General features: G+C 45.5%; 1 protein-coding gene across 3 annotated transcripts in view; it reads right to left on the reverse strand.

Moving 5' to 3' along the window:
- abtb3a (ankyrin repeat and BTB domain containing 3a) overlaps positions 1-12,970 on the reverse strand; it is a 167,569-nt gene that overhangs the window by 15,065 nt on the left and 139,534 nt on the right. Inside the window, exons 6-9 of one of the 3 annotated variants that reach the window (XM_086201809.1) lie at positions 9,680-9,769; positions 7,119-7,220; positions 5,363-5,456; positions 3,861-3,996 (exon numbers count right to left, since the gene is read on the reverse strand). In XM_086201809.1, the coding sequence (XP_086057935.1) occupies positions 3,861-3,996; positions 5,363-5,456; positions 7,119-7,220; positions 9,680-9,769 (422 nt within the window). Of the gene's footprint in view, positions 1-3,860; positions 3,997-5,362; positions 5,457-7,118; positions 7,221-9,646; positions 9,770-12,970 lie in introns of all 3 variants that reach the window. The other 2 variants (XM_086201808.1, XM_086201810.1) reach the window with 2 other exon arrangements.

Here is a 12,970-nt window from a genome sequence, read left to right on the forward strand (position 1 = left end):
GACATTCTCAACTTCTCCAGCCGTCCCGCTCGCTAAGTCGGCCAAATTTACATGCCTCGGTAACCTCAGCCTCTTCTCCGCGTGTCAGTGGCTATGAAAGTGTTGGAGCGTTTATTATTTCCTCACTGATGGACCCAAATCAGTTTGCTTTATCATGCTACAAGATCCATTGGGGGGTACTATAAATCTGGCTCTATGCACCAGCTGGAACCCAACACTCACATCCTGTTTATAGACTTCTGCTCAGCTCTCAACACCATTAATCCACTCAGACTCCATCTCCACCCAAACAGAACTCCGGGTTACTTTATGTCGTCCCAGCTGGCCACAAATGTTGTTATACAGCCTTTGGTTTCCACTGACTAAACGGCCCATGCCAGCATGTCAAAAACTATATCTTTTTTATGATAAATTGTGTTGGAATACATGGACTTTTGGGGAAATGCGCCCTACTGCCCATCCTTCCCATCTTTCCCAAGCCAGACAGGAAGAGAGAGACCCTTCCCTGCGATTAGGAAGCTGAGACCCACAGTCTGCTAGTTAGCTTAGCACAAAGATTGCTGCTGCTGGTGGGAAGTGTTGGCATACATCCATCAAAAGTCATCAAATACACTTTTCTCCTAAACATATTTTTACCTGCTTCAATATAACTAGGGTCGTGTATAACGTTCACTATGAAATAACGATTAAAAAAAAAATCACACACGGCAGGAACTTCTTTCCTGTTTTGGCCGACTGGAGCCAACTGAAAATAACGCTAACTGACAACTGGAACAGCTACTCGTCACTGCAGTTGACTTTGAAGGAGAGGATGAGGAGGATTTCTTCTTGACAAACCAAGAACCTTAACCTTATCTGTTTGAAGACCTTTGACAAAGGTGCGCTACCTCTTCCCATCCACGAGCAGTCACTCTACAAAGCTAACTAGCGGTTAGCTGGCCTCAGTGGGGCTCCCTGATGTAAGCACAGAGGGGAGAGAGGGCATCCATCTTCTTGTCCTGCTCTGGGGAAGATGGTCAATAATAGCAAGACAGACATTGACCGTCTTCAGAGCCCAACAAATTTCTCACGTTGACTGGCCATCCACTGCCATCAGGAACCCAAGGAAATGGCTATAGGCCAACCTGTGGGCCACGGGCCCCTGGTGGCCATGAAGGTATTGCAAGTGGGCCGCCAAATAATTTCCAAAATAGTATGATTTTTATGGGGGATGGAAATGTAATTATATAAAGATAAAAATATACAGAATAGTGTTTTAAATGTTAAAACTCACGTTTAAAAGAGACGAGACACTGATGGTGAATAGACAGCCGTCCGAGGAGGAGGGCCGCGAAAACCTTTGAGACTTAAACGTGGGCCCTGAGTTGGAACCAGGTTGGGAACCACTGCCCTAGACTTCAAGAGGATGAAGGACCTGGTTCATATCTCTGATCAATCGACTCAGACTCCAAATTCCATTCCTATGTCACTTCATCAAAAATGATCAGCGAGAGCGAGAGAGAGAGAGAGAGAGAGAGAGGTGCCAAAACCCAGATGTTGGTCTGGTTTTATGAAGCCATCATGGAGAACATCCTGACATCCCTGTCTGGCATGGCAGCTCAGACACTCATACAAAAGAACAAATTGTCAGGCTTCAAAGATAATTGGTTGTGGCCTTTCCATCACGGCAAACATCATGAAGTGCTGCTGTCAACCGGGCAGCTAAAATAACCGAGGACTCCTTCACCAATCAGCCTCTCCCCTCTAGAAGGTGCTGCAGCTCTATATCAACCAAAAAAATAAATAAATAAAAAAAATTCTGTTTCAAAAATCTCTCCTACAGCAGTCACAACACTTGACAGCTCTTGCAAAGGCTCCCTTGCGAATTAGCGTGTCATCCTCAGGCCATGCTACTTTTTTCTGTATCAAATCCAATTTTTCCTATCAGCTCTCTCTCCTGAATGCACTCCACTGCTTTGTATGTGCTTGTTTGGCCTGGTACGTCCCTCGTCATAGCTCCTGCTTTGGCTTCTTGCTATGATTGAACTGTACACACGGCACAGTCATGAATAACGCTTCCTGTTGGTGTGTTCTTCTGTTGATGGCTTGGTATTTTTACCCCCCCTCTCTGTGTTTCGCTACCATGTTAAACAAATGCTACCCACAGCTTTGCTGAGACGCTTATATTTTAAAGATTGGAGGCAAAAGTTCCCAAACTGCCATTTTTCTTTTACATTCTACTCTGTGTTTCAACTCGGGTAGTAATTAAAGACATATTAAATCAGTGAGTAATTATCCACATGTGGGCTAACACTAGCTTTGACGTTTGCGCTAACTTTAGCTTACACATATGCGCTAGCATTTGTTGGGTAGCAGCATGTACAGTCGCATTGCATTCCCCCAGCTTTGGACGCTTTACTTCTCTAGATAAACTGTGCTAGGATGCTACAACTAGATTGTTAGCTTGTCTGATATGTAATTAAAGACAAATTCGAAACATGTCTATGGCCTTTTCCTCTTTTGGTGGAGGTTAGCTCACTTAGCTGTTTTAAGTGGTTAGCGGCTTTCATTTTTGATGCTAACATAAGCTAACAAGTAGATTAGATTGGGGGGTTGCAAAGTCTTGGTGGTGTCCTTTCTGCATGCGTATAAGACCATTTTTACGTGTTTTGAACAGACAGGAAAGTATTTAGACAAGCTAGCCTAATACTACTGTTATATGCAATTTCAGTACACCAAATACATGCCAGCGGTCCGGCCTGACCAAGTTATTTATTGTACTCTGTCTAAATTCAAATATATTTAGCCTGTTCTACACATGATGACTAATATTCTTCCTCCTGCACTCACAGAGCCTCCCCTGCCTCACACTTAAAAAAAAATCAAAATAAATGAGACTAGCTAATTTAATTCATCCGCAGGTGACTTCCTCTGCCAGGGCGTTGTTCATTGAAACTTTTAACACGGGCCTGCAAATCACAAAACACAATACTACTGCGACTGAAGGGTAACGTGTACAAGTTGGCCAAACCAAAAAAAAGAAAGCTACTTGCGGCTAAAACTGTATCACGACTCATTTAATGACGTAGATCTCGTTCCTATCATGCTACTTTTCAAAGGAACGTCAGCGTGTAAATGTCAGCTACTCGACTCTGATGTCACACAAACTTTACAAAATGATGGAAAAACAGAAGGAGTGTGTACCAGCAGACTGGAGTCCTGTTAATCCCAATTATTTTGCTCATGACAGCGACCAGGAGACGCCTCAGCAACAACGAGTCTTCCTTTGAAGTGAGAGAGACCTTTTGTGGTCCAAACGCTGTCATGCTGTCAAAAAATTGGGAACTAAACAGGAGTGCGGGGGCGTGTGTTTTTCCATACAGATTAATTTTTACTACACACCGTGCAAAATTGTGGATATACAAACTTGACATCGTGTTATGCAAGAACCAGCCAGCGACCAACCCTGATGCGGGTTTAAAGCCTTTTAATTTGAGGATCACGACGTGCTGCGGCATTTTTCACAAGATAATTGATTATCTTAATCATGCCGCATTGTGTATTTGGTTTTCCATCCACTCTGATTGCTGACAGCCCTCCACGCGCTGAATGCTAATGAGCTTTATCTTACTCCGCTGCAATGATATGTCAAAGTGAAGCCATGAGAGCAGCTGAATAGACTGCAGCGTCTCTCGTCTCCTGCTGACCGACAGGCATCTCCCTCCCCTCCTCCTGAACTACTGATTTGATGAGAGGCACACGGACAAGGGCGGATTGTGTCAATACATCAATACTGCAGTAAGTGATATATAATAGATATATGTACATATACTAGCTCTGCTGGCTGGTCATGGCGTGTGGTGGCTGACTGGCTGCGTTACCTGTGGCCGTGCGCCGCTGCCAGGCTGTAGGAGTTCATGTCCCCCAGCGGAGCGGAGGAGATGCCATTTCGACACAAGGTCCCGATCATGGGGTCGGCCCCGCGTTCCAAGAGCAAACTCACCAACTCAAAGTTCCCTAATGAGGCAAACAGAGAGCAAATGTGAACACGCTGAAGTGCAGCGGCGGGAGATGGAGAGCAACAGTTGCTCGTTTATACTGAAGTCCAACCTTGAGATTTCACTTTACGTGACAACACCGCAGTCAGGCCTGTTTGATGGATTCACAGCTCAGAGTTATGAATACGATGCATTTCATGGATGAGACTAATTCAGCGAACGTGTTAGTAGATCAGCACGCAGGTGTTCGTCTGCTTCTCCATGAAAAGTACAGATTTTGTCAGGTTCGACCGCTTCCACGGAACTGAGCATCAGGGCCTGAGCAGGACAGTGCCAGGGTTTGGCCAGTAACACATCTGAACCTTTACCCGAGAACAAATTTTAAACAAAGTACTTTTTTTTTTTTTTTACACTATGGAGTCGTACATTCAGTGAAGCATCCGTGTACTTCTTTCAGGATATTATCAAGTCATTGAAACATTAGCAGCAAGACAACAAGACAAGTAGCCAAGCCGCCGCAGATTAATACAAGGAGCCGCACTGGTCAGTGATAACGGAGATTAAAACTGCAACAAGTAGTTAGCTATCGCACCAGGTCACCAATCCCGTCCAGGTACACCATCCAGACCCGATTTTAGGTTTAACGTCTGGATCCGAGGATGCTCCAGCCCTCATGTTCCGGTAGAGCTAATGGAACGGAGGAACAGCCCTGAGTCTAGGAGTCTCTCGCTCATTGATAGTCATTAACACGTTTATCTCTGCAGCTGTTGGTCGTTATTTCATCTACATCGTTTATCATTAAAAGAGGAGAATGTCAACTGAATTCATCGGGGCTGGCTGCATGTTTCAGCCGCGCGTTGCCGTAGCAACGTACCGTTGTCATACCCCGCCACAAGATGCGGTTAATATGCCGTGTTCCAAAAGTCAAGGCTGGAATCAAAAATTCAAACCGGGGGTAAATATTTCAGGCATTAAATAAAAAGTTTTGGAGAAATATGCATCTTTTCCTTATTTCCCTACTTGGTAAGAGGATGGGACTGTCATGTCTGAGCTCAGCAGCCGGCCAGCTAAGTGGGAAACAGATAGGCGACCAAAAATAAGCTACTCCATTAAATGCACATTTGGTTCTGCTCTGACAAATCCCATCCCGTTAATTAGATTGAATAAAAACATTGGCGGCGGGTTCGCGCGAGGCTGCACACCTCCACACAACCCAGGGACGCAGCCTTCAGATTTCACGCCGGTTCTTGATATCCAGACGATGATTGAACGTGATGAATTAATTGGTTGTGAAGAAACCTTCCGGTGAGTGGAACTGAGCGTGTCATGACTAATCCCTCACATGTTTGTGAATCACAATGTCCAGGGTCAGTCTTTAAGATTACCTGCGGCGGCGGCAAGCTGAAGCGGCGTCTCCGTGTAGTTCTCCGCCCCATCCTGCAGGGAACCCTCCACATTGGCGCTATTATCCAACAACAACTGCGGCAGGGGTTGAGGATGATGGTGAGGGTGGAGGGGTGGGTTAGAGGGAAGGGGTGGGGTGCAAAACAGGAAGGAGAGTGAGGAAGAAGACAAAAAGCGAGGGAGATGCCGTTACTGTCAGGATTGGTGAGAGGAACAACCTCAACTGTTGGAAACCTCATGTAGAGAACGTCCTGACCCTACCTGCCCTCCTCCTATCTACGGGCGGCTCACCGTTTCCTTGGCGGGCTGAGAAAACCCTTCTCCCCTCTACTTGATTGTGGTGGTGACATTAATAATTTAAAAAACCTTTCACGCAGCTGTGTTCATCAGATATTCCGCTCATACAGGAAGTAACAAAATCCAAAAGCAAAACACTGACATTTGGCATCCCCGAGGCTGTGTATCAGGCTGGCTGAGCTTTTCTCTCTTTAATCCGCCTCTGGTCCTACAGCAATGGTGAGAAATCCTTAAAATCAGCTGTGGTGAACACCAAGGGCTAAGTGACTCATCATTTCAAGAGCATACATTATTAGAGGCAGTTATCCTTGAATGGCTGCAGTCGAGCCAAGTCGTTTCCAAAGAATTACTGTACAGACAGGATCAAGAAGGAGAAGTAAAAACACATGGCACCTTTATTGTTACGATTATTATCCACATTTGGTTGGAGAGCTCAGGGCAAGGGCCACAGTTAAAGGGACAGTTTGGATGGTTTGAAGCGGGCTTGTCCGAGGTCAGCACCCGTAGCTTCACGCCCAGTAGACGTGGGTCAGCGCGTCTCCCCGAGAGGCTGAGATGCACTGGTGCACTTTGGGGACGCTCACACAGAAAAAAGTCTATTTTATCCCCATAAATAAAAAAACCAACAACAACAAAAAAAAAAGTACCCCTGTTTAATGTGTGCTACATTTGGAATATCTGCCCTCTCTCTTGCCTCTTGAGTTTCCCTTCGTATTCCTGCGCGACGTGTGAGAAAGGAGTCCCTAAATCCTATGAAACATCCGTGATCTCCGATATGTTCATCGCGCTCATCCTCTACCTTCATTTTAAATTTAGCCACAGTGTGCCAGCAAAAACAAGCTAACAGGCTACGAGTGAGCTAAATTACAGGCTACTGCGATCTCTGAAATGTTTCGCACATTTTGGTGTTAAGAACCGAGCAAAAGTAGCAACCGGCAGGTGTTTCTCCTGCCTTACGGAGGAACAACGGTGTTTATTATACAACATTATGGACTCCGGGTGCACGTGTGTGGAAACCAGGTGTTGCAAACTCCTGACAAACAACTAAGGATAGAGGATGTGACATCTCATTCAAATTATAAAGCCCCTGCAGGAAAATCCTGATTTATGATTTTTCACACACAAAATCCGACTAATGAACTCAGCTGTGGTGCTGGCAACATGGAGAAAGTTCTGCGGTTGAAAAACGTAGAGCCAAAAGAAAGGACTGTCTTCCAGTGAAACGGAACAGTGACAATGTTACAAATTAGCACACGTGCTTTGATCATTTTTATTTAGCGGATAAAATAGTTCTTTTTTCTCCGGTGACACCCACAGCAGCTCGCGCTGACCAACTTCCACTGAGGGTCGGACCGGTGCTACGGACGACTGCCTCGTACAACCCCAGGTCAAGCAATCTGAAGCATCCCTTTAATGGTTACAGGTCATAAACATCTCTACCTGCACGACAGGGACGTGTCCGTGTAACACGGCGAAAGTGAGTGGCGTCCCCTGGCGCGTTTCAGGATAAACTGAGGGGTGCTTGTTTACTGTGCTTGGCACCTGGGAAGTCATAGGTGAAGTTCAGGGAGAGAGATATACAGCCATTAACATTCACAGCTCAGGGCGGGAGACGAGGGGGGAGGGAGGGGAAGGAGCGAGAAGCAGTATGCAGGGAGAGTGTAAGCAAAGAAGGGCAGGATGGAGATTTGTTTTTTTCCTCTTGAGTTTCACAGACAATCCCGAGCAGCCTCTTCTCATCTCAGTCCTCACTCTGAATGTACGAGCGTGTATATCTGTCAGGGGCAAAGCTCTCTGACCACACCGTCTGCACCGGTGTTGCATTTCAAACGAAACCGGAGAGAAAACACAACACTGGCAAAGACTACAGACGCCGTCAAGACGGGCGATGCTGACTCATGAACAAAGCAGGGAAACATGAAAAGAGCCGTACAGCCCGGTGTTGATTTCTAAAGTGCCCTTATCACAGAGTGAATTAGAGAGATGGTTTCTAAACAGCGCCTGAGGGTGGCCTCTTTAAACCCACATTTAATATAATGTCGCACTTTATTGGAGCTCAGATGTTTAGGAACAGTGGGACTGTTTTTGTGCTCACAGCAATAAAATGAAGCTTTATGATATTAAGAGTGTTTCAGCATAAAATGAGGCCATCGCCAACAATAGCAGTCTGGAGTAATGCTGCAACAACATCATCCACTTCTACTTTAAAGGATCAGTTCACCCAAATTACCAACACAAACACATTCTCTTCATTACTTCGGGAGGTTTCCGGCCGTGCTCCTTCGAAACTCGTGACAACCGAGTCTTCACGGTGTCCATTGGTGCACCGGTCGGGAGGAGGGATTTTCTCGGCAAAATTGCGAGCAAAATTTTGAGAAAGAAAGCTTTTGTGTGCGTATGAGAAGCTCTTAGGCCCAAATGCGTAGCGACCATCTACCGCGCATGTTTTGAACTGCTGAAAGTGCAGCTAAAGCATTCTTCGGGTGCATCGAGCTGCCGTGGCTCTGGCGCTCGGAGCTGGGTTTAGTTTTGGAGCGTCAAAGCAGGACCGCAATGCCTGGGACCAAAGCTTTTCCTACTCGGTTCAGTGAACCATCAAGGAATTGCAGGGATGAAAGTTAGCATTGTTGAATGTCTGGTTCCTCCTTTCAGCCGAGGTCCGCTGAGGATATTTCAACCTTTCGTACTACCAGCAAAAAAAACGCAGTATAAAATACGTCAGGAAATACCACAAAAACAAGGGTTGCGAACAAGTGGCTAAATATGGCTGAAAATAACCTCAGCCTTGTTCTTCGACCGACTGCATTTCCCCTTAAAAAGCCGACAAGTGGTGCTAAAATGAACAGTGAAACAAAGTTTTAATGGCTCGTAAACATTTGTTGGCTTATTTTTGACAGGAAGACAAACTCCATCGCCAGTTGTTTTTGGTCCTGGGTCGACGCTAACTTCCAGCTTGGCCTACAAAAATGCATCGTCCCTTCAGCACTTTATTATTAGCTACTGCATTTGGGTCTCTCTCTCTCTCTCTCTCTCTCTCTCTCCATATTTTTTTTTTTACTTGAACTCATGAGAGCAAAAACTAGTCTTGCATGTATATTAGTTTTCATTCCTCTGCTTTCAATCTTTTGTGGAGCACAGTGTAATTCAGGCTTTGAAAGGAGCAATAAATTAAAAAAAATACTTTTTTTCTTCCCTTTCTTACTTTTGGAGCTACGGCACAAATTCCAGACCTGTGTGAATTTCTTGAAGTAGATATCAGACTGACACACCGTGGATGAGCGAGAATCAGCAGCGGCATAAATCGGAGGCATGGGAAAACGCGACGTGAGAGAATGTGTTCTTGGCGGTTTGGCTGAACCGAAGATTGAGACATTTATCAACCAACAAACACACAGTTTTATGTCGGAGCGGCACTAAAGCAAGACAACAGTCAACGATGGGGTTCATGGAGCATCTGGAGTACCGTTCACGTTTAAAGCAGCAACAAAACACAGAGGACAAATCAGGGTGTATAAACAACACGGCATTTATTCAAAGTCTTCTCGCTAAGTAAGTGCAATGGAGTTCATGCTTGGTGGAGTCTGAGGGAGCCAGTTACACCAAGTGCACAAACTCGTCCAATAATGATGCATTATTGATGCACTATAGGAAGGAAGCCAGCTACCGGAGAGCGTCGACTGTGTAGAATGTAATGAACTGGCTGCGCTGAGGAACTATCAATGGATTATTATGAAACCTCCTTCGAGGGAAACTATCGTCGCCACTGAGCAAATGATCCCCGTTTATTGCTTATCAGTGCACTTCATGTAACGAGCTGCCGGCGTAACAGAAAGCATGCCGAGAGGAGGTGAGACAATGGTGACAGAAGAGGAGAGAGCAACACGGAGAAGGTTCACCACCGCTGCACACAACAAATGTAAATGAACAATCGTGGACAGGAAACAAACGTGGGGTCAACGGGACTTTACTGGTTTTGGTAGAGGCGTCTCGTCGGCACTGACCTCGCTGTTGATGTCGGCTCCGGCGTCGAGCAGCATCTGGACCATGGCTTCGTCGCCACGGACGCAGGCATACATGAGTGGGGTCATTCCCTGCAGAGGGGAGACAGACATTTCTACATGGGAGCAGAACAAGAGGCGGTGTGTTTTCGTCTGGGGAATTACGGAGTCACAGAGTTGATGCTGGTATTTGAAGAGAGCGAAACCCTTAACAACGCGGCGGCGGTTTAAAGGATGAGATCCTATGAACGTTTCTTCTTTTTCACAGCAAATACCATGAAAAATTGATCGTGCGGCCAGCGCCGTCTGTGTCGGTTGTAGTTTTTACCTCCTGAGCCTCCATTTATCTCAAACCGGGTTTGGACCGGGCGCAGATTCGCGCTGCCACAGCGACCACGACCTTTGACCAGCTCATCCTGGGGTTCATAACTGCGCTAAATTTGACAAAAAATGTTGAGATTCTAAGATCAAAGTGAGCCACTTTTACTGGTCTCTAAACCAAAGCTATTGCTAAACGGTTCTGGAGGCTTGCTGAGTGGAGTTTGTGACCAGATGTGAAGCGCCATACTGCCCCCTACCCTTCAGAGGTGGACGCACTGACGCAGTGAGCTCATTATTTCCTACTGAGCAAAGACGCGAGTCCAGTTGAACGACCCACAGCTCAACCGTACATGTAAACTGGTGGGGGAACATCTGGATGTTTTAAGAACCTGGACTGCAAAAACTTTCTTCTGGATTTGAGACCGTCAATAATTCAATCTTAGGAGTTAAACTGTCCTTCCAGGAAACTTTGGATGTTTTTTTATGTGGTTTTTGAGGGCAAAAAATCCCCGATTACACGGCATGTTTTCTTAGAAAATGCAATTTTATGCAATGAAAATCTACAGTTTGATGAATAATAATAAAAAAAAGGTTCCCCCAACACTCAGTTCTCACTAGACTACGACCTTCATGTAAGGAGTCATTTCTAATGACTCCCTATGATTAGCAAGTGTATTAGGACGCAGGAAGTGCTTAGAATAATGAAGTTCCCGTCTGGTTTTATTTCAGACCTCAAAAAACACATGGCTCAAACTTACAAAACCTTGATGAGTCAAAGGAGTTTCAAGCTTATTTTTGTTGGCAAATGAGACGGATTAGTGGACTTCATCATGTCTTCTTCGCGAGGTTTGCAGCTTTCCCATGACGTCACGTCACAACGTTCCCAAGGCCGGAGGAGGGAAGTGGCTGCTCTTGTGTTACGGAAACGCAACATTTTTAAACTTCCTGTGAAGACGTGGGACTTTTTTTTGCACCAAAAATTCCGGGGATTATGAAACCGTGCAAGCCCTGCATGTTTCGCGCATTTTGCGTGGAAATCTGCGGTTTATGCGGCAAAAAGTGCAGTGTCTTCGAAAAAATGCAGCCCCCGCATAAATGTGTGGACTTTGGCTGATTATGCATTGAATCATGCGATCACATGATCGCGTTTTTCTGGACGGACTGGTTGAAGCCCATGAGCTCATTTCAAAGAAACGTTCCTAGCCACCAAATTAACCCTGGGAACATGTGAGGTGCCACCTGATTTTTCTCCCCTAATTCAACCAGAACTAAAGCTTAAAGGCGGCACGTACATATACGTATATATATTTACATATAACGCCTGACTGGAGCCATTGCCTCCTCATCAGTCAGGGCTCTGAAGTTCTAATTTTCCAGACAAGATGCCTCTAAATAACCGTCTGTCCAAAGTGAGCGACAGCCAGTCAGTGAATGTCCTGCACACAACATCTTTTATTTCGAGGAGACACCATATGCACCGAGGACTCTCTTGAGCCCGACACACCCACACACATTATGCTCCGGGCTGCGGGGGAGTGGTGTTCAAGAGGGAGGGAGAAGTTGAGTGCTAACCAGGCGGCGATGTTCTCCAAGTTTACCAGAAGCAAAGCACATCTAAAACGAGGCTGGATGAGGTTCCATTGCTCCCCTCGCACGTCTGATCGGGACCATTACTCTCCTCGAAGGCCTTTTATGACCTTCTCATAACACACCTACGCAGTTTTTTTTTCTTCTTGAAGGCCGATATCCCTTTGTGGTAATTCATTCTTAAATATTTCCTGCGTATCAATCTAGTTAATGAGCGGACAGTTAAAGGGCGCTGGACGACAGACCTCGATGATGATGGCGATGAGAAGCCGCAGCTTGGACTTTATTGCTCCTGTAGCGCAGCTGCTCCCGTTTGCCATTTACCCGATTTTACAGGGAAATAAAAACTCCTCCCGTCACTGCGGCTTTTTCTTTATGTGACGGATGTGTAGGGGGGGAAAAAGAAAAAGATTAAATCAATGAAATCTATCATCTTTACAAGGACTTGTAAATATTGGACATGACTCCGGGTCTGTTCCAGTCACATGATCAGGATGTTGCCCCTGTCAACCTGCAGGAAGCTTTGGCTTGAGTACCAGTGTGTAATCTACGGATGTAATCACATTACATTTGTCTGCAGTGAAGAGTTACTGTCCTCACTGAGTAATCCCATCGTAATCAGGAACTGATCGAACACAGTTGATAAACTGTTACATAAAATATTCAATCATCTGCAAAACATTGATTTGTTTCTGCCACAAATTAATCAAATTGAGGGATCAGGTGACACCTTGTGACCTTGGGATCAATTGATTGATAATTGATGGATTTGTTATGTATCTTGTGGCCCCAAAATTAATTCAAGGGAGGCAACACATACATAAATGTATAGACGGGGCATTCTTTCCCTAAAGTAAAGTCATGAAGAATGTGCAAATTATTCGTTGAAACCGATCAAAACTTTCTCAAAGTTAACGCAAAAGCCCCGATTTCTCACTGGACAGTCGACCCACGTCACTGTTAGCTTCCACTCAGCAGCGCCGGGAGGAGCCGACGTTTCCAGTGACCTGGGAGGGAGGGAAAGCCCAGACGACATGCAGCCACGCCGAGGTATCGAGGGCATGGTCGAACCATCAACGCTCGGGCCAGAACGGGTGCAGGACCAGGTACAAGTGGAATAACAGACCATGCTTGCTTCTGCTCTTTGGAGAGAAACTAAGTCAAACTATCAGTTTCATTTTATTGCACATAATATCTCATATCGATATGTATATAACTCATACTATTTGAAGTGGAAGTCCAACAGAACCCTAAGTTAAAATCCCTATGACTGTCAAACAGGTGGGTTTCAAATGTGTGAGATAGAAAATGAGAGGAACATTGACAGGAACGTAGCTGATCGTTGTATTGTTAAGCGTTCTGGATGTTTGAGACCTCCCTCAACCT

This window comes from Aulostomus chinensis, chromosome 4 (assembly GCF_037954235.1).
Source record: "Aulostomus chinensis isolate RoL2024-O1b breed Wild chromosome 4, RoL_Achi_v1.0, whole genome shotgun sequence".
Lineage (NCBI taxonomy): Eukaryota > Metazoa > Chordata > Actinopteri > Syngnathiformes > Aulostomidae > Aulostomus > Aulostomus chinensis.